The sequence below is a fragment of the Dama dama genome, chromosome 6 (genome assembly GCF_033118175.1).
Source record: "Dama dama isolate Ldn47 chromosome 6, ASM3311817v1, whole genome shotgun sequence".
In the NCBI taxonomy this organism is placed as follows: domain Eukaryota; kingdom Metazoa; phylum Chordata; class Mammalia; order Artiodactyla; family Cervidae; genus Dama; species Dama dama.
In genome coordinates, this window is record NC_083686.1 from 34890457 (window position 1) to 34910933 (window position 20477).

General features: G+C 34.7%; 1 protein-coding gene across 4 annotated transcripts in view; it reads left to right on the forward strand.

Moving 5' to 3' along the window:
• The window catches only part of EPHA5 (EPH receptor A5), a 367821-nt gene that overhangs the window by 173953 nt on the left and 173391 nt on the right, over positions 1–20477 (forward strand). For all 4 annotated transcript variants that reach the window (XM_061145871.1, XM_061145872.1, XM_061145873.1 and 1 more), the window contains exons 4-5: positions 5913–6068; positions 10018–10353. In XM_061145871.1, coding sequence (XP_061001854.1) covers positions 5913–6068; positions 10018–10353 — 492 coding nt within the window. The remainder of the gene's footprint in view (positions 1–5912; positions 6069–10017; positions 10354–20477) is intronic.

Genomic DNA, 20477 nt, shown 5'->3' on the forward strand with positions numbered 1-20477 from the left:
AAATAATCTGTTTTAATTCTAATAGAGAGAATTATAATATTATAAATTACTAAAACAATATTTTTTACATTAATTTAAATTATTTTTCTTGTTTCCCAGGCTTATTGAGTATTGACTTTGAATTGCAAAATTGATTCACTTAAGAATCCCAAGAGTGATGAATCTTTAAGACTGAAATATTTTGGAAACATTTAAAGTAATTTAATTGAGAATAGTTGAAAAAATCCTAGCTTATCAACTCTCCATTTTTGGTAATTTTGAAGATTGAAAGAATTCCTAATCACTAGGCAGCACCTTTTCACACTTTTAACAATTGACAGCCTTTATTCATTTGAATTGGATTAGGAAAAGACAACCCACTTCAGTATTCTTGCCTGTAATATCCCATGGACAGAGGAGCCTGATGGATTACAGTCCATGGGGTTGCAAAGAGTCAGACATGACTGAGTGCACACGCGTGCACACACACCCACACACATTTATTTGAATATTGATAACTTGCATCTTATGTTTAAATCTGAAAACTGTATTTTAATTGATGTCTATAACATCCTTGTTTTTAAACTGATATATATGAGAGTTAGTGTTGGTAGTTTGTACAAATCTTCTAAAGTAGTGAGTGAAATTGTAATACTATATTTTTTTCTTGCCAGAGCTTAATATTTAGACATTTCTCATTAACAATTTTTTTAAGTTCCTGCAGTACCATTTAGACCCTGAGAAAGAACCATACTATTTATACCCATAAATACTGATGAATATGTACTCAATACAAAGAACTACGCTTCATATGATGAAAATCAAATGAACAGTTTTCAGTCTCCAGAATGTTTATACGAGTTGGGAGCAGATGAGAAAATCTACACATAAAATTTTGTCAAAATAGTTTCTATCTTCCATAAAAGAAACACTAAGCAAATGGTTCAAAGGTCTAAAGGATGTGTAAGGAAACATGTAATCATGGATTTAGCACAAGCATCTTAGGAAACATAGAACTTAAAGTGAGCATTGAAGCATGGACAGAATAGGAACTTTAAAACTAGTTTCCACTCCTCCAGAGGACTGCTAAGATAGCCTCATGAAAATGTTAACAGGGGTGTGTTTCTTTGGTCCTGTTCCTTGTTCAACTTGAATGGACTAGTATAGTATTTTCAAATATTTAGGTAACGTACGAGTTCTATGAAACAACATTGCTTCCAGAAGCTTCCTTTGTTTTGAATGAATTATATCAAGTTTGAATTTAGAAAAATTTTACTTCTTACCTAAATAATTTTTGTTGAATATCGTCAAGATTAAAAAGTAAAAAGTAAATTTTACTTTTTTTGACTATTATTTATTTTCTGTCTCCTAAATGTGTTGTTGCTTCAGAATATAGTGTAGAATTTTTTTTTTTTTCTCATTGTCACACACATATTCCCTGCCACAGTGCTTGGCAGAAAGAGCACCCTCAAAAAATAAATACACACAGAGTCTTCCAGATGTGTTCAGATTAAATACAAGTCTCTTATCAAGGACTACAAGCTTTTTGTACCATCCCTGTTCTCTCAATTTACACTTCTTGTCTTTTGACCCGGAATGCTTTTCCTTCAGTATTCAAAGGCAGATAAAGAAGTATCTCAAGTTCTGGAAACTGCAAGTCAGTTAGTGTTGATGGAGATAGTGAGTGTGATAGGAGATTGCATTTAAAGGGTTTCTTAAATATTGTCTGGAAACTTGTAGGCTGTGCTAGTATTTTGTAGTAAAATTAGTAGGAGTTTCCAAAAAGAGGACATGGTCAAATGCTGTGGAGAAGGATGGCATCCAGAGGGCTACATTCTTAACAAAGGGAGTGGTAATGTTGTGGAGTGTGTCAACATGTGACTTAGAATGAGGAATTGGAGATGCATGTGTGGAAAACTGATTTAAGAAGTTAGGTTCCGCATGGAAACCAAACTGTTTGGTATTTTAATTGCCATGGGAAGAAATGAAGTCAAGATTGATTGTGTTGTTGCTATGTGTTTTGTTTTTGCTTCAGTTTGTTTCCATTGAAGAGTTCCGGAAATTGTATCAGGCTCCTGTTAATGACAAAGAGAGGGAGGGAGGAGAAAGGGAGAGACCAAGAGAAAGAGAGAGAGGGAGGTGGAGAGAGAGAGGGCAGTTGAGAGTACCCCTGATTTTGTAAAAGGGATAGTAGACACTTGGAAGATGACTCTAAGAGTACAGATGGGGCTCCAATTCAAATGAGGATATTCTTATTTGCTAACAGCAAAGACATGTGTTAGTTGCACAGTCATGCCCAGCTCTTTGTGACCCCATGGACTGTAGCCTGTCAGGCTCCTCTGTCCACTGGATTCTCCAGGCAAGAATATTGGATTGGGTAGCCATCCCCTCCTCCAGGGGATCTTCCTGACCCAGGGATAGAACCCAGGTTCCCTGCATTGCAGATAGATTCTTTACCATCTGAGCCACCGAGCATACTATCAAGAGCAAAGATACATTTCCCTTTTAATAGGAATAAGGTCCAAGTACATACAGATTTGAAACTTTGGTGGTAGAAAAGTAAGAAATTTCCTCTCTGATGACTTCTAGTTTCTCAGCACACATGCGTGTACCATGAGAGTCACAAAGGAATAGAGCTTATAAGGAGTTAGAAGAAAGAGGAACAGCTCCAGAATACTCATGCTGATTCTGAGGACTGATGCTAACTAAAGAAATAATACCAAGATTGAAGGCAGGAGGAGAAGGGGACGACAGAGGGTGAGATGATTGGATGACATCATTGACTCAATGAACATGAGTTTGGGCAATGTCCAGGAGATGGTGAAGGACAGGGGAGCCTGGCGTGCTGCAGTCTATGAAGTTGCAAAGATTTGGAGATGACTAAGCGATTGAACGACAAGACAATTGTGTAGCAACATTGCATGTCCCACTTGGATTTAGAACCATGATTTGAAGGCAATGGATAATTAAATGAATTTTTGATATGTTTTCTTGAAATACATTGAACCCTACAGTTTTCCTCTTTATACTTCTACTTGGATTTCTTTAGCCACCTCAAATTAAATAATACTTTAAACGTAATTACTATCTCCCCAAACACATTTCATATCTAGTGTTCTCTGTCTGAGAAAATGGCACCAGTATTGGCTGTGAAGTTTAAGCCAAACACCTTAGAGTCATTGTTAGGATTTTTCACTCGTACATCTGATCTATTAAATGTATGATGAAATCTTGCTGATTTTACCTCATATTCATCTCCTGACTTTACCTATTCTTATCTATCATCACTCTTGTGGTGATAAGAGTGATTGGAACCACTCTTGTCTGTTTCCAGACCAATGCAACAGAGACAAAAGGGCCAAATGCCTCCATCCATGCTCCTTGTCAATCCATTGCCCATGCTAGAGAGAAATGATCTCTTACACACTACTTTGATCTTACTATCAGCATTTCCCTGCTTACAACATTGTAATAACCTGTTTTTACCCATTGATTAAAAGTTCCAAATATTACAAACCATAATGTGTTTCTGACCTGGTATCCTCTTCCCTAACATCATCTCTGCCTCTCTGTTGCCACTATCTCCCTGATCAACTTTTTAGTGTTTTCCATCTCCCTACTTGTTCTCCTCTCCTTTGAAAAGATTTTACCCTCTAAGGCACTGCAGTACTCCTCCTCAAATTGGATAATTTTCCTAATCTTTTACGTATCAGTGGTGACAGCTTCCTGAAGTGTTCTTTGGCATTCCAGTCTAAATTAGGTGTCCATATTCACTTCCTTGCTCTTTCTCTTTCCTGCATAATCATATTTATAGTTACACATGCAGTGGCTTTAATACTCATAAAGGCAGGGCCAAATCTATCTTTTTCACCTTTGTAACCCAGTGGTAAGCAAAATTTCTGGCTCACCACCTGCCGAAAGCATTTTGTTCAACTTCTCTACTGAAGAGAAGGATACGATTTTCCACTTTTTACTTACATTTATATCATTTCCTATTTCTGAACTTCCCATGGAGGATTGACAAGCAGTGTTATATATGATATTATATAAAGTTTTTAAATTAAAAGGAATTCATTAAAAAGAAATGACTTTTGTTTCATGAATGATAAATGAGTTCCAAATATGCAGAATGTGTGGATTGACAGTTCATGTCTTTGAAAGAAAATTATGTTTGAAGTGAGAATAGTTATACTGAAAAGGATAAAAGAAGAAAAATTGGATAACTTAGCTAAGAATGGTACTGGCTGCTACAGCAATCCTATTATAAGAAAAATAATATTTTAAATCTTCTCCTAATCATTTAACTACAAGAATGTCCCTAATACTATCAAAAAGCTCTTCTTATCTTTCAAATACCTTCACATTCAGTCTGAATTTATAAGAGCATTAGGTTTTACTATCGCTATAATTAGATCTACTGAAAAATACCTTCTCATTTTTGTCAATTCCTGATTATTCATGGTGATGGCAGAAAGCCTTAGCATGGATTACTAAAACCCCAAATCATTTATAGCACATGAAAATTAGCCCTATTTCATTATGTCTATCAGAATTTCCATGGAAATACAAATTTACTTTTAAGCTTTAGCAAATGTTCATTGATGCTTGAGTAAATTCTCTTGAGTATATATAGTGGATTTTTAGAATAGGAAAAAAAAAACATAAATAGTTGATTAACTTTAAGTTAACTAAGCTCCAAAAAAATAATCAAACCATCAGTTTTATGGTCTTCACATGGTTCATAGTGGACAATCGGAATATTGAAGTTTGACTTTATTACCCATTGAGAAGAAAGAGAAAGATAAAAGCTTAGGGAATACAGAATAAGGAAGCTTAGTTTGTTAACATTTACTTACCTGACCACTAACTTAACAAAAATATCAGAGATTTTCTTCATGTGATTCTGAGTAGTTCAGTTACATTTTTCTTGCCATGTCATTCACTCTGGTGTGCATTACATAACAATATGTGAATACTTTCTGTAGTCAAACACTGTGATAAGTATTGTAAATGCAGAATTGAATAAGGCACATTTTTCCCCTTTGTAGAGCATTATAATTTTTGTGGTATAAACATGACTGATACTGGAATAGATGAATGTTGGATTAGTAAGGATCTCAATGAAAATTTCTAAAATGGAGTAAAATGTGGGAAAAAAAAAAAAAAAAAACCAAACCCTGAAGACTGAATCCTCTTGAAATTAATATAATATATATTAATAGTAATGTAAATGATATACTAGCTCTATCATGCGTTCTCTCCATTCTAATAGAATTTTATGAAGGTTTTATCATTCCCTGTTGGCTAAGTGGGTAAAGAATCCGCCTGTAGTGCGGAAATCACGGGAGATGTGAATTCAGTTCCTGGGTCGGGAAGATCCCCTGGAGGAGGAAATGGCAGCACACTGCAGTGTTCTTGCCTGAAAAATCCCGTGGGCAGAGGAGCCTGGCAGACTACAATCCAAAGGGTCCCAAAGAGTTGGATACGACTGAGTGGCTAAGCACACAGTTAATTGACTTAGTAATTCAACAACAAAATTTTGAGCAACTATTGTGTACCATGCCATTCTCTGAACATAATGGAAATTTTGTTTTTTTTTTAACTTAAGTTGTTCTAATAATAGCATAAATGAAAGTTATATTCAAAGCACTTTGTTTTAAATACATATGACTATCTTTATAATATTTATTGTCACAAAAGAATCATTATAAATATATTCTGATCATGTTTGATTTAAAGACTTTAAATAAATGTTTGATTATCTGAATGAATAGCCTGTTATTTATGATTCAGAAACTTATGAAAAAAATTTGAAATGAATGAAAGGATGGTGTTACATGAAATCTGTGTATAGTAGTCAAAATAATGACATTATTCACAGAGCAAACACTCATGTTCCAGGGAAAAGCTTAGTCTCTTATTTCTTTTGACAGTGTGCAGACCTGGGTTCTTCAAAGCCTCACCTCACAGCCAGAGCTGCAGCAAATGTCCACCTCACAGTTACACCCATGAGGAAGCTTCAACCTCTTGTGTCTGTGAAAAGGATTATTTCAGGAGGGAATCTGATCCACCCACAATGGCATGCACAAGTAAGGAAACCCATGGATCTTTGGTGATGCTAACCTTCACCAGTTTGAAGAAATAGCATGATGGAGCCTGTTACATTCTTTTACTGTTTCCCCTAAAACAGGCATAATGTTTAATTTGCCAATATAGGATTTCACCAGAATCCAATCTTCTTGAGTAAACATTAAGAAATTCAAGTCTCTTTTATCATTTACAGTGGGAAGCATCCGTTTTCCCTTATTTCAAGTTCAACATCTGGACCACAAATACAATTTTTTTTTTTAACTTTATGATTTATTTGAGTGCTCATGGTGGGCAAGCATGATTTTGACAAATCCATTCCCCTGTTCCTGGTAAACCATTTTTATTTTTTTTCCCTCTTCTTGCAAGCCAACTTTCTGATCACAAAAATATCCAGTACATGGTACTTCTATATTCTTATTGTAACCTGCCCCACTTAGCTACAAAGACCAAAAAGAAGATCATTTATAAGACAGGAAACACTACACACACATGGAGTGCTGAGGGCTGGCAAATCAAATTAAGAGTCAAATATAAAACCAGCTGTCAACTAGGATGTTCAAGTGGTTGTGTTTTTTAGCAATGAGCGTCCTTAACTGTTATTGAATATATGGTCAGATAATCTTAGAATAGATGAATAATGAACATTTTATTCCAACATTTGCAGTGGGTACTTCCATATCTGTCAGTGTTTTGGTGTTTTTTTTTTTCCTAGTGTGCCACATATTTCTGGGAAGGAAACAAATTTACATGTTAGTTTGCTTGATGACAATACTTCTTTAGTTTTTCCTGTCTTCGTCTCTATAGCAAATCAAACAAAAACAAATGAAAGGGAAGAATAGTGAATCCCAACACCCCTTACCATTCATTTTCCATGATGTCCCATTTTGTACTCTTTTAGATCCCTGTAGGTTGTAGTTGCCATCAAAGATGAAGACAATTTTTTTGAAATTTAGTACTCTCTGGTATCATGTATAAAGACATATGGTTTCTTTACTTAAATAATCACAACTGAAATTTTATCTGAATTTCAGTGCCTGAATTTCATAGTGTCAATGAAATGTATATTCATTATTTCTCAGATCATTGATATTAACTTCACATTGTTAAAGATCATTCTTTATCACATTCTGATACTTTTATGGCTTAGATGGTTACTAACTATAAACAATTCCTCTTCACATAAGTAAATGACATTAGTGTATACCTTTCTTAAGAGGATACATTTGAATTTGAATGGAGGAGATATAAAGTGTGATTGAATGTGATGCATCTTGGTTGCAGTGGAAATTGCTTCAATTATTCAGAGCAAAATAAAGCCCAAATAGTGGGGGGGGGGGGGGGGCGGGGAGAATGTTGGCTAGACTGTATTTTGGTGGATTAGAGAAAATCATATCTTGACTTATTTCAATTTCATCGATTTTATAGGTATTCTTTTCTTTAAGTAGTACATCCATGATCAGTCTCTTTCTAAGCATGAATAGGAGCCTCCCATTCTGTAAAATTACTAGGTTTGGGAATGGGTGAGACCCCACGGTTTGGTGTCAAGGACTGCTTAGCTCTCGTTTAGGACCTGAGGTTTATATTTTCTCTATATCCAGGTGTGTGCATTTCTAATACGGTGTCTCAGAGGAACACTCATTTGTATGCATTTCTCAAAAAAGACAGGGAGTCCTGTAGGAGATCGTCCTAATAAATAGTCTGTGAGAGTGTGTGTTCTGGTCTTAGTTGCATTCACAATACCACAAATACCACATATGATGATACCCTTCAACAGATAAGATCACTTGATTTATGTCTGTTTGGCTCTTTGGTATTAAATTTATGGTTTCAACTTCTTTTAATATTTTTTTCTGGTACTCTGGAAAACCAAACGCAACAAACCTATAGGAAAAGAAAATCAAACAAAATTCAGATTCTAATGAATCTGTTCAAACTGAGGGTGCCTTTCCCAGCTCTACTTGGGTTCATACATCACGGTGTATTAGCAGGATGGTGGAATGTCATTATGTTATTTTTTAGTGCATGTCAGTCTGAGCCTTCACTCATTACCTCTTCTTTAGGGCTCCCCTTGAGTAGATAAGTTTCATTTTGACTTTGAGAGGCATATGTGCCCCAACTCACATGCTGAGGGCCTATTGGTAGCAGAGTCAGAAGAAGAGTTAGACCAAGATACAGGTTTACAGATTTAGAGGGAAGGTGGTAACTGTGGGTGTAGTTACACTGGCAGGGAGACTCAGAATTTTGATATCTTTTGAAATAGACCTATTCCAAGTATATTTTACCTTTTTCTCACAAGGGAACCTGTAACATTTTGATCTCAAATTACATTTTTGCCATAACTTTCCACTATTAAGTAAGCTAAAGGCAATAGTAAAAAGAGTTGTATTTCCATCTTAAGTATTTGTTTCAATTTAAAAGTGACTTTTATATTGGAGTGTGTGAGACTGTATGGGAAAATTCATAGGATTCAACCACAACTACAGCAAAGGTAGAGATTTTTTAATCAAAACTGGCAATTTTTACATTATGGAGTTCTTCAAGTGACATTTTATGAATACTAGGTAGCTTTCTTATTACTTTTAAATTTAGTCCTCAGCAGCCATGGCTTAATAAATGTTAGGTAGAAATTAATATTTACTTCTATGTTTAGAACAGACAGCACATATTAAGATAACTAAGCTATGTCATCCTGAGTAAGTTAATTTATGCTTATGAACCATTCATAGTCCATTTTATTCCCTATTGGGAAATCCTTGCTAAGTAATTCTGAAACAAATAAAATGTGTTTTCTCTTCAAGAACATCTGATCATATAATATTAACAGTGGACTGAAGCTGTAGGTCTGAGTCTCTATAAGTCTACTCTAGAGTCAGGCAATATGCAGTTAATTCTTTTATAGACACTATTTTTAGAGCATGTTTAGGTTCAGAACAAAATTGATAGGATGATATAGAGATTCCCCATATATCCCTCATCTGCACACATTCATGGCTTGTCTCATTATCAACACCCCCTACCAGATTAATGCATTGGTTACAATTGGTAGGTAACCAATTTTAGTTCTCTTTAGTCTGCTATTATTTCAGAAACACAGTATTATACACATGAATAGCATTTGCTATTATATATAAATTTATTATGCTGATTTTTCAAGGTCTGAACACATTCATTCTTCTTCTTAATTGTGTTTTGGAGAATTATTTTTTAAAATAAGTTTTAGATTTTCAGTTAAGTAAAATGCACAGTTTTGCCGAACCACAATGTTAAAACCATATCAAAGTAAGCAAAAAAAAATTGATCAACTACTTAAATTCTAGTTAAATTCTAGTTTTTTATTGTCATATGAGGGAGGCTTCAAATTCTGTTGGTGGCTTATCAATAGATATGCAACTTACTTTGAGATAAACTAAGGCTGTTTTTGTTTTTCCTTTTTACTTTCTGTAGAATTTATAGTCAACAGCCACACTAATAAATCCTCTTTCTACCTGTACTCATTGCTTAGTAAATCCTTCATGTTTAATTCCTAGCTTTCAGGGAACAAGTATCATTGAGGACTTAATCACGTCAATCCCCAAGGAGAATTTTTCCTTGGACTTGCCAAAGAACTTGCCACTATTTGAATACATAATTTTATCTACATTTTTTGCATGCACAGTTTTATTCCATAAATCTCTATGTATACACTAAGGAAAACATCTTTAACTGAACTTGTTACATTGACAAGATAAGTCATTTCTATAGTATTTAAACCCCACTATTGTCCCTACAAAACTATAACAAGATTTTTCAAAGATTATTACAAATTGATAATTCTTGCATTCTACCCTGCTTAAAACAATGATTGCAAAGCTATTTTTTTTTTTCCTTCAGACCAGAAATTTGTGTAGTAACCAATGCCTAATTTTATCATCTCAAAATTTGTTTTTTTCACTTTACTTTGCAAACCAGGACCCCCCTCAGCTCCTCGGAATGCCATCTCAAATGTTAATGAAACTAGTGTCTTTCTGGAATGGATTCCTCCTGCTGACACTGGTGGAAGGAAAGATGTGTCATATTATATTGCATGCAAGAAGTGCAACTCCCATGCAGGTGTGTGTGACGAGTGTGGCGGTCATGTCAGGTACCTCCCCCAGCAAATCGGCCTGAAAAACACCTCTGTCATGGTGGTGGATCTGCTCGCTCACACAAACTATACCTTTGAGATTGAGGCAGTGAATGGAGTGTCCGACTTGAGCCCAGGAGCCCGGCAGTATGTGTCTGTAAATGTAACCACAAATCAAGCAGGTAAGTGTGATGTCCAACCAAATCATGTACCTTAGGACACATTCTGTCAGTTATCTCCCCAGCTCAGGGCTAAGTTGCCTGAGATCTGAAAAAGAACTCCACATTATCCAGAGGGTTAGGTCTTAGAGTAGAATGAATACATCTTGAGATGCTTTTTTTTTTTTTTTTTTTTTTTAAATTTTAGGCAAATAAAAGCTAAAGTTTCGTAGCAGACACATCCATGGACAGAAACCAAAAGATAGATTTTAGTTGAATTTTTTCATTAAAAAATATATTTATGGCTCAAATCCATTTGTGAAAAAAATTTTTATCTCATAATTTTGAACAATGCAGTTATTATAGCTCAGATCTACATTTTTGTTGTTTTATTCACTTCAAGTTTTTTCTTTAATTAAGTTAGCATGTAATAAGGCAGGTTTATTAGTTTGGCACCACATCTGAATTTTCTTTGCATATTAAAGTAGGGTTTTCTTATTATTTCTATTATTATTGTTACAAATGCATAAGACAACTTTTCTTTGATAAATCCATTTATCAAAATTATAATAACTGTGAGCCATTGTACAACAACCATACATATGAAAATATATGTATATTCCATATGAAGAACTTAGAAATATTAAGGAGTACTTATTAAGGAGTAGGGAAAATAGTGCTGCTTGAATGACTAATTCCCCTAAAATTTCTGCTCAAATATTTAATTTTAAGTAAATCCATATAGGGGAATTCTTGTCTGGTAAACTACAAATCAAGCTATGACTGAATTAATAACTCATTCTATTATGTGGCAAGAACCATTCAAAGCCTATGAGTAGCTTATAACTGGTTTTTGTCAATAACAAGTGCCTGTGTCGGAAGGGGTTTAAATGTAATGTTCCTTCTATTCCTTGACCTCAGCTCTCAGTTCATGGGAAAAAAAACTGGTTACCCCTTAAGTACCTCAGGTGGACTTTGCTTGGTGAAGACATCCTTGCCAGTAGAGCTCATAGTGTGATAGGATGTGTTTGACTGAATTAGGTCAGACTTAATTCCTATAATGTTAGTATAAGTTTGTAGGTAGTGGAATGATCTGATTGACAAGAAAATGTTGTTTGTAATCAAGTTTTGGTCAAAATAATTTGAATTATTGGATGTGTCAGATAAATGAAGTGGTTCTCTCTTGAGAATAAGCAAAACACATATCATTGGGTTCATAGTTGTTTTGACTAATAAAACTGAGGGGAACATTCAAAAGTAACCCAGAGGATACAAAGATATTTGAATTATTCACCAAGCATCATTCTAAGCACTCATGTTCTCATCCATGTTGAATGTATCCACAGCCTTTTTTTAATCCCATGGGAAAAAAAAATAAAAATAAACACTGTATACCTATATGCCACTTTCCTCAGTGAAATTTTTATATTTTACTCCATTTAGTTCCTAACCTAAGGTTGAACTAATAAAAGTGCTAAAAAGAGGTAGACAAAATTAGTGAAAATTAGGTTTTCCTTCAGTATAGACTCATCTTTGGGCATACTAGTATACATTAATTTTTCATCACAGTATCTAGATTCCACAAGTGCTCTGTGAATGTCAACTGTCTTCTCACATCAGAAAAATACTGGGATTAAACTTTTGCTTTCAACCTTCATATGCAATATCTTTCAAACTTACTTGGTTCTAAGTGTGAATCTTCCATTAACATACTGAAAGCATATTGAACAATCATGAAGAGTTGTAGTCCCCTGGGAGCACATTATTTAAGCTTGCATAACTGTCTTTGAATGATGTTTCTCTGATGAACTAGATAACTATTTTTTAAATGATATTATTAATAAATACTTGCTCCAAGTGTTGTTTACTTACTGGCCTGTTAGGACTGCACAGTATGTTTTTTGAACTACAAATACTTTAAATATCAAGAAAGAATAATTTTTATCCAACTATTCAAGGCATGGCTATCATGTAAAACAAACATTTGTATTCAGAGCAGAAACTTTGTTGACTTTTGATTTGCTGCTTTTCCCCCAAGTTTTCAGAGTGTACATACTATAAAATCCTTACAAACCTACCAAAAAAATAAAAAAATAAAAACAAGATAGAGATTTTTGCATCATCTGACATTTCAGACCAACTAAATATCAATTTCACAAAAATTATTGACTTAAGTAACTGTTAGATTTAATGCCATGGTGCTGGACATTTATCAAGTACCAACATTATAGAAAGTTGGCTACAGTAGTTGGATTTAATGTCTGAATATTTTCTCAGCCTTAAATTACAGAAAGTTATCTGGACCATATGTGGTTTTTATACAAAACTTCTTTTAACAGATTTCAACTTTAGTTTCAATCTCTATGGAGTGTTTTTTGAGAAATGCATTTGTTTCTTAATTTATTTGTTTCAGATTTATAATTTGTTCTGTCATTTTCTGATTGATTCATATTAGTGACATCAATGTGATATATGAACAGCCCAGATTCAAAATTATGTTCAACATGTACAAGAAAAAAATAGTAATTTTTTCAAGATAAGAATCTTACATTAATCTAGAAACTGAAATTGATTAGGTAACCCTGGCTGATCGGTCTATAAAAAGAAATAATGATTTTGTGCTGAGGATAGTGATTAAATGATTAATTTATGGATGTTTATACAGCATTTAAGGCGTTTTTCCAGCTATTAAATCATTATGGAGTCTAGCATTTTGCTTTTGCGAGAAGTCGTCTGAATTCAAATGATACTTTTTTGCATGTAATTTAATAGTCAAGTCAAAAGATGAAGTTTTAAGGAAAGCTAAATACTACAGTTAGTTGGAATTTATGGGATGGGCCTTGTAGAATTCAACAAATAGTACTGAGATTGACAAAGAATTGCAAAGTTGTTGTGGGAATTATCACTGTCAAGAAATATAAACACACATGAAATGGGAAAATTGAGGGGGGAAAAAGTAATTTACAAAAAGGTAAAGGAGTATTGTGTGTGAAAACGGCAAATGATAGAAAAAAATGTGAATACATAAATTATATAAGGAACTTTAATAGTCAAATTGCAAAGTGGATAAAATCATGGGTATACAAACCATATTTTATTAAGCTTAAACTTAGAAAAAGAATAAAGTTCATGGAGCTCCTCAAGTTTCTTGTGATTTGGAAAAATTGATATATAAAAATTTTTTTTACAAAAAATGCATTTAGATTATTTACATGACAACACTTCTATTGTTCATTCCTATTGTATTATCATTTATTTTGTCTTACCAGTTTAGGTCATCAAAAATATAACTGCTAGATAGATGGATAGGTAGATGGAGAGTGATATGTCAACACAGTATGAAAATTAAAAATCCCATTGAAAACAGTTACGTTAAATGTTTCATTATCAGCTCACAAAAGAGTGTACATTTATCATATTCCTCTATAAACTTATTTTTTAGGATTTTACTTTAAAATAATTTTGCACTGGGCATACTTTAATCAAGAACTAAATCATGATGCCCTTTAATATATCAAATGTATATTTTATCCCCAGGAGCAATAAGCTCATCCCAACTAAAAAATCAAAAGTATTCCTACTTTAATAAGCCAGGGTACAGAATCGTAATTCCGAGCTAAAATAGATCAAATTTTAATTGTTTTGAATTAGTCTTAGACTCTTTGACTTTTTCATCAAAGAGCTAGATTAACATGATACGAGTTACAAAGTGTAACAAATATTTTGGAGGGAATGTCCCAACCTGTCCCAGGCTATCAGAAGTATCACTAAGAAAGGTGAGTCCTTTATTTTCAAAGGTTTTATTTCTTGATTCTTCCAAAGGTATCTGGGAGCATGATAATTCCATTTCAGGTACTTTCAGTTTGATGCAATTTACATAGTTGTTCAGAATGATGTCTTACAGGATGTGGCGATGCCCAGGGTTCCTGAAACTAAATTATGCCATAGAGTTGGAAATTTAAGAGAATGCTGATGGTAAAAGCACACAAGTGTTTCTGAGAAGAGGGAAGCAAACGTTTTCTGTTGATCTCTGTTTAGTGAGGTGTTGAAAAGTAAGTTCATTGTCACTTGCTCAGTCATTACTATGATAATTCTGAGGGTCTTTGTTGACTTTCTTCCATGGCGAGAACTTACTGGCTATCCTTGTAATCACCACTACATTAAATATATTGTTGTTTGCCAAGATTAGTTTGTCTTCTATACAGACTAAAAAAGGTAATTTAAATTTGCATGTAGGTAATACTCAATATTTTGACTTTTATATATATAATTTTATGGTGGCACTAACTGCTGCATCCCCCACAGATCCATGAGGTATGTGTGTTTACTCTTTTGGTGGGAGGAAGAGTAAAAAGAGGAAGCTCTATGATTTAGTTTAGTTTGGTCATTACTGTAGTTTCACAGCTTTTACTGCGTGGGGCTCAGAGACAAAGAGATTTTTTAGAGTTGAAGAGGAAATCTTCCAAGTATACACCTATGACTGGTGAAATAAAGAAGTGAATGGAGGCATCAATGTGCCTGTTGTAATGTGGGCTCGGGACAATATCTCATTCATCACATTACCATCATGGCCTCCACTCAGATCATGGTTTCTTAGGGGTATTTTGGATCCACAGAGATTAGTGTTAGCTCTATAATCTGTTAGAAGTATATTCTGTATTTTAGTAAATCTAAATTTAGATCTTGAAATCTAAAATTTACAATCTGGGTGGTAACCCTCCTGCCCCACATTTATCTAGAACTGGCCAGAGATTTCGCTCAGATAAGCTGAAATGGAAAATGTACAATATTAATATATGTTACTATTGCACAGTACTCCATAAGGACAGTTTTCTCTTCATTTAATAGGCTCAGTGAGCTTACTCGGGTCTGGGTGTTGGTGAGACACCATGACTAACACTAAATTTAGATTTGTATTTCTTAGACCTTGATATCATTAGTGGTATAGATGAGAGGGTCCATTATTTCAGTTGCTTAATGCCTTGGTGCTAGACTTTTTACCATTCACATTTTCGCCTATTATGAAATCCGTGTCCACTTTCCTTCTAGTGGTAAAGTGCTAACACTTGGTCTCTGCCATATCTGATCCCTAAGAAATTAAGAAATCACTTCACTGCATCTTCAGCCTCTATGTTCTCAAGAAAAGAGAAATTTTAGAGATTTTGGTAATAAAAGTGGCACTGTTCTCATCAATTTATTTCTTATAAATATGGTGAAGAACATGTCTTCTGAGTCCTTTCTGAATTGTAATTAGTGGATAGTGTCATAGGTCTTGGCAAATAAATCCATTTCAGTGTTCCTATTTTAGTAGGTCATTTAATTCCTTCTTCATTAAAACAAGGAATTCCTAGTATCTGAACTATAAAAACATAGTTCACCTTTCAAATCCAGATCTTGGCCAACTAGTTGAACAAGCATTTAGCATTTGTGCTAGCTAGCTACCTAGAGAAGCATGTTGGATCTCTAATCATGCATTTATACCAGCTTGAATTTCACTCCTCTGTAAGGAACACATAAAATCCATTTTCACACACATATTCCATATGCTCCTGCAGATTTAAGTTATAGAGTTTTGTGAGACATATTCAGGAAGTTTTTTGTCCCCAGCATTGACTGCATAATTGGCTCCCAAGAGGATGTTGGGATCTTGAGTTCAGATGGAGTAAATAAGTTTGAGCAATAATACTTCCTTCTGTCACTTAATGATCTTAGATAAGGTATTGAAGACATCAAGGAATAGCTTCCTCAGCCAGGTGTGGAAGAACTTAATGGTAGCAAGAGAGACTCAGTAAGTTTTAGAAGCTGAGAATTCTTTCAATCATCTATTTTCTCCCCCATATCCACATTCCAGTGCTCAGGATTTCATGTTTTCCAGTCAGTGGCTTCATTTTCTCATAAGGCAAGGCAGTAAGTCCATAATTTTAGCAGTTCAGGAATTCTGTGGTCTAAGACTTGGTTTTTGATGCACAGTTCTGTCATCCATTTACAGCATGAAGACTCTGATCATCTCAATATGAACTGGACAGAGAAATTTAAACTTTGAGACACTAATTTTATTTCTTAAATTTTGCAGTGCAACCAGACTCATCCTGTCCTTCCTATATTTCTTGTTTTTCTCATACTTTTATAGTACTGAGTGAAACTGAAGGTCACTCAGTCGCATCCAACTCTTTGCAACCCCTTAGACTATAGCCCACAAGGCTCCTCTATCCATGGAATTCTCCAGGCAAAATACTGGCGTGGATTGCCATAACCTTCTCCAGGGGACTTTCCTGACTCAGGGATGAACCCAGGTCTCCCTCGTTGCAGGCAGATTCTTTACCATCTGAGCCACCATGGGCAGGAGTACTAAAGCAGATGAAATTTGATCACCAAAAATATCTTCAAGAATCCCTTTATTTGCAGTCACCAGAGGTGGTAAGACATAGCCACTATGTGCCTGCTGTTGTTAGATTAAAACTAGCAACATCCTTTAAAAACTACATAGGTTCTTGCTACACGGAAATTGAACCAGTCAAACCACAGGTCCAAACTCCCATTCTTTTAAAACACTTTTGCCTGCAGCACTTCTCTTTTGGGAACGATTTTTAGGTTTTAATGTCTATTTTCTTAGTTGTAAACAAAACTTACTCAGAGTGGTTTAAACAGAAGAGGCCCGTAATAAAGGGTATTAAGTGGCTTATACAATCATTGAGAAAAATAGATTCAAAGATTAGGGCTAAGTTTCAGGAGAAATGCCCAGTACTCTACCACAGATCTGGCCTGAAGAAGCAAAACATGGCCACTGCAGCTGTCAATCAATAAATGGCAGGTACTTAACCTTATTGCAATTTTGCTGCCATTAGTAGCATTGCTGCTTCAGAATCTCAAACTTGAAACTGCTGGAAAATCTTCAGATTTGCCACCATATTCAAACTATGATATCCATGAATTTGTTCAATTTGAATGAAAATGTCTGCCTGTAACTGTTAACCAAGTTACCTCCGTTATTCTGAAGAAATATGTTTTTTTCAAATAGTTAAGATTTGTCCATCCTATCTTTCTCTCTCTCTCTTCCTCCTTCCATTCCTGCCTCCTGCTCTTTCTTCTTCCCCCCTCCATCCTTACTTTCTTCACTCTTTCCTTCCTTTCTTCTTTCTTTCCTTCATTCTGTATTTTCTTTTTACTTCAGATGATGAGAGTTAATGATATCTCTTAACTCAAACACGGCACATTACCATGTTTGAACTATGCAAGGTCTTCCTGTGGTTTATATATTGATATTTTTTATGTACTGCTTTTATCACAAATCCATTTGCCATTTTCCTAAACAATAGCCTTTACATGGATTGCTTATTTCTCTGCATAAGTATTCTTATTAAAAATTTATTTAGCATCGGATGCATAGGTTTTTAATTTCACATAATAGTTATAGTAAATATCTCATTCTGATAACTAATTTTTTTTCACCATAATAAAAATGTTTTCTAGATCCACTTAATGTTGTTTTTGCCATCCAATGAGCTGTCATACATCCACTGCTCTTTACATACCAGTTCATCCAGGGACAGAGACCCAGATCCTCTGACTACCCAATCTGTGAGCATTCTTTATCCAATTTAAAGCCTTAATAGTGATTTTCATTCAGTTAATATCTATAAAACAGAGTAATGCTTAGTACATAATAAGGTATTGATAAATGTTACTATAGTAGTTTATAAAAAACTTCTCAACAGTGTGAGTTCATGGAAAATTTTCTCAGGTCGTGCTAGTGGTAAAGAACCCACCTGCCAATGCAGGAGACATAAGAGATGCAGGTTCAATGCCTGGGTCGTGAAGATACCCTGGGCGAGGGCATGGCAGCCCACTTCAGTGTTCTTGCCTGGAGGATCCCATGGACAGAGAAGCCTGGCGGGCTACAGTCTATAGGGTCACAAAGAGTCGGACATGACTAAAGTGACTTAACATGTACGCATAGAAAGAATCCTATGAGATAAATAAGGCTTCCCAAGTGGCTCAGTAGTAAAGAATCCATCTGTCAGTGCAGTAGAAGCAGGAGACGCAGATTCTATCTCTGGGTTGGGAAGATCCCCTGGAGAAGGAAATGACAGCCCACTCGAGTATTCTTGCCTGGAAAATCCCATGGACAGTGGAGCCTGGCAGGCTGAAGTCGATGGTGTCACAAAGAGTTGGACACAACTTAGCGACTGAATACACACATGAGATAAATAGGTTTTAAACTTTATGAGTATTATAGAGACAAACTCATTGGTGAAGTAAAATGAGAAGAGAAAAATACTTTAAAGTGAAAAATAACATAAAATCAGTGATGCCTCAGGTAACAACAACAACAAAAACCTACTTCAAGCTTATAGGAATATTTAATGAAATTTCATTTTTCCAATGATGACTCTATCTTCAATGATTTCTTAAAATACTGAGTTTTATATTAGAATTGGAATTTTTCAAATTCAGTAAAATATCCAGAACAATTAACATAAGGAAATAAGCAGAGAATAACAGCATCAAAGTAAGAGCAATGCTTTGTATATAAGAAACAGTCACATACTTTTTGTTTTTATAAAATGTATTTGGACAGATACAAAAATTTTAGCTACATTATTTCTATTTAAATATGAATATTGATTTGTCAGTTCTTGAGGTTTCTAAGGAAGACTATCTAGAGACAAAATAAATGTTTTCTGTAATTACATATCATGAATATCTCTATATTGGTGTCATACTGATCTGTGACCAGGTTCGTGTACTCGTTATGGCTACCAACAGAAATCCTTTAATTTTGCCAACTGCCACTGCCCATTCCCATTAAAACTTGGCTTAAGTGAGGCACACAATCTGAGCTTTTCCTATGCTTATTTCTGCTTGGAAAACGTAGTTCAAAGATGAGACACTAATGTAATGAATTTGTCCATATTTCATCTCTGGTTTATTTAATAAGGATTAGCAGATGGAGGTGGAGTATTTTTAGAAATCATCAAAATGCTTTTTTGGTTCACTGACAAGAATCTTTCTAGAGACTCCTCTGGTTTCTAAAAAGACACTTCAGGGACTTCTGTTCCTTCTCTTTCTCTCTTTGATCTGTTGTGGTAACAATGACAGAGATGATGATCAATGATGGCTAGCATGTTTCAGCACTTATAGTGTGCATATTGTTATGCGAAGAACTTTATTTGCATTTTCTTATTTAATCCTAGCAATATCTTCATGACATAATATTATTATTATTCCCATTTTTAGGATGAAGAAACTGAAGTTTAAAGATGTGAAGTGATTTGCCCAAGGTCACAGATCTAGTAAGTGAGGGCATAGGAATCTAAACCAGGAAATTCTTCCTCTAGAACCAGTGTGCTTGAATCACTAGTCAGTATTGCTATTTCCTCTGCCTGAAGCCTGTTTCTTACTATACGTCATTGCCCTAGATAGCTCAGTCTTCAGATCTGCTTAAATCACTGTCTCCTTAAGAAAAGTTTTCCCTGTCTACAGTTTGGGCTTTCCTCTCTATTGTAACCTGGAGCACAGGCAATATAAGTATTTGCTTTCTTATCTGTTTTTCTGGAATCTTCCCCTGGGAATCATAATAGTGCCTAGAACCTGTGTTTCTTAAGATATTTCATAGAACAATGAGTTCAATTGTTTATTATTTTAATTAATGTTATAATTTCAGTTATTGGTGTGATGTGTAATATGTTTAAAAATTTTTTTTTAATTCTTCAAATGCCAAAATTTTTGCTTTCTTATTTATGTTGGGTGCATCTCCCCATCCCATCTCTTTTAAATTAAGGATCCAGACACAGAGTCCTAATTGTAATGCATAGGTTTAGGTGTTCCAAAACTCTGAAATAAGACATTATTATTTAAAGTCTATTGCCTAGCTGGCTTTCCTACTTTCTTAATCTCTCTTTCTTTAGACACTCTATAATCTTGACGAAAAGATTCACTGTGAATGGCTGAACTCATTCCAGAGAGGAATTTTGTATAATGAATACTATGCTGCTTAAGAGCAACGCATGGTGTTTTCAATCTATAGTCTGTATTTATGGACTCATGGATTGCACAGCCTGAATTTTTTATTCATTGTATCCAAGGGAGGGTCCAAGAATCTGCATTTTTTAACACATACACACACACATCCTGCTGCAAGGTGTTTG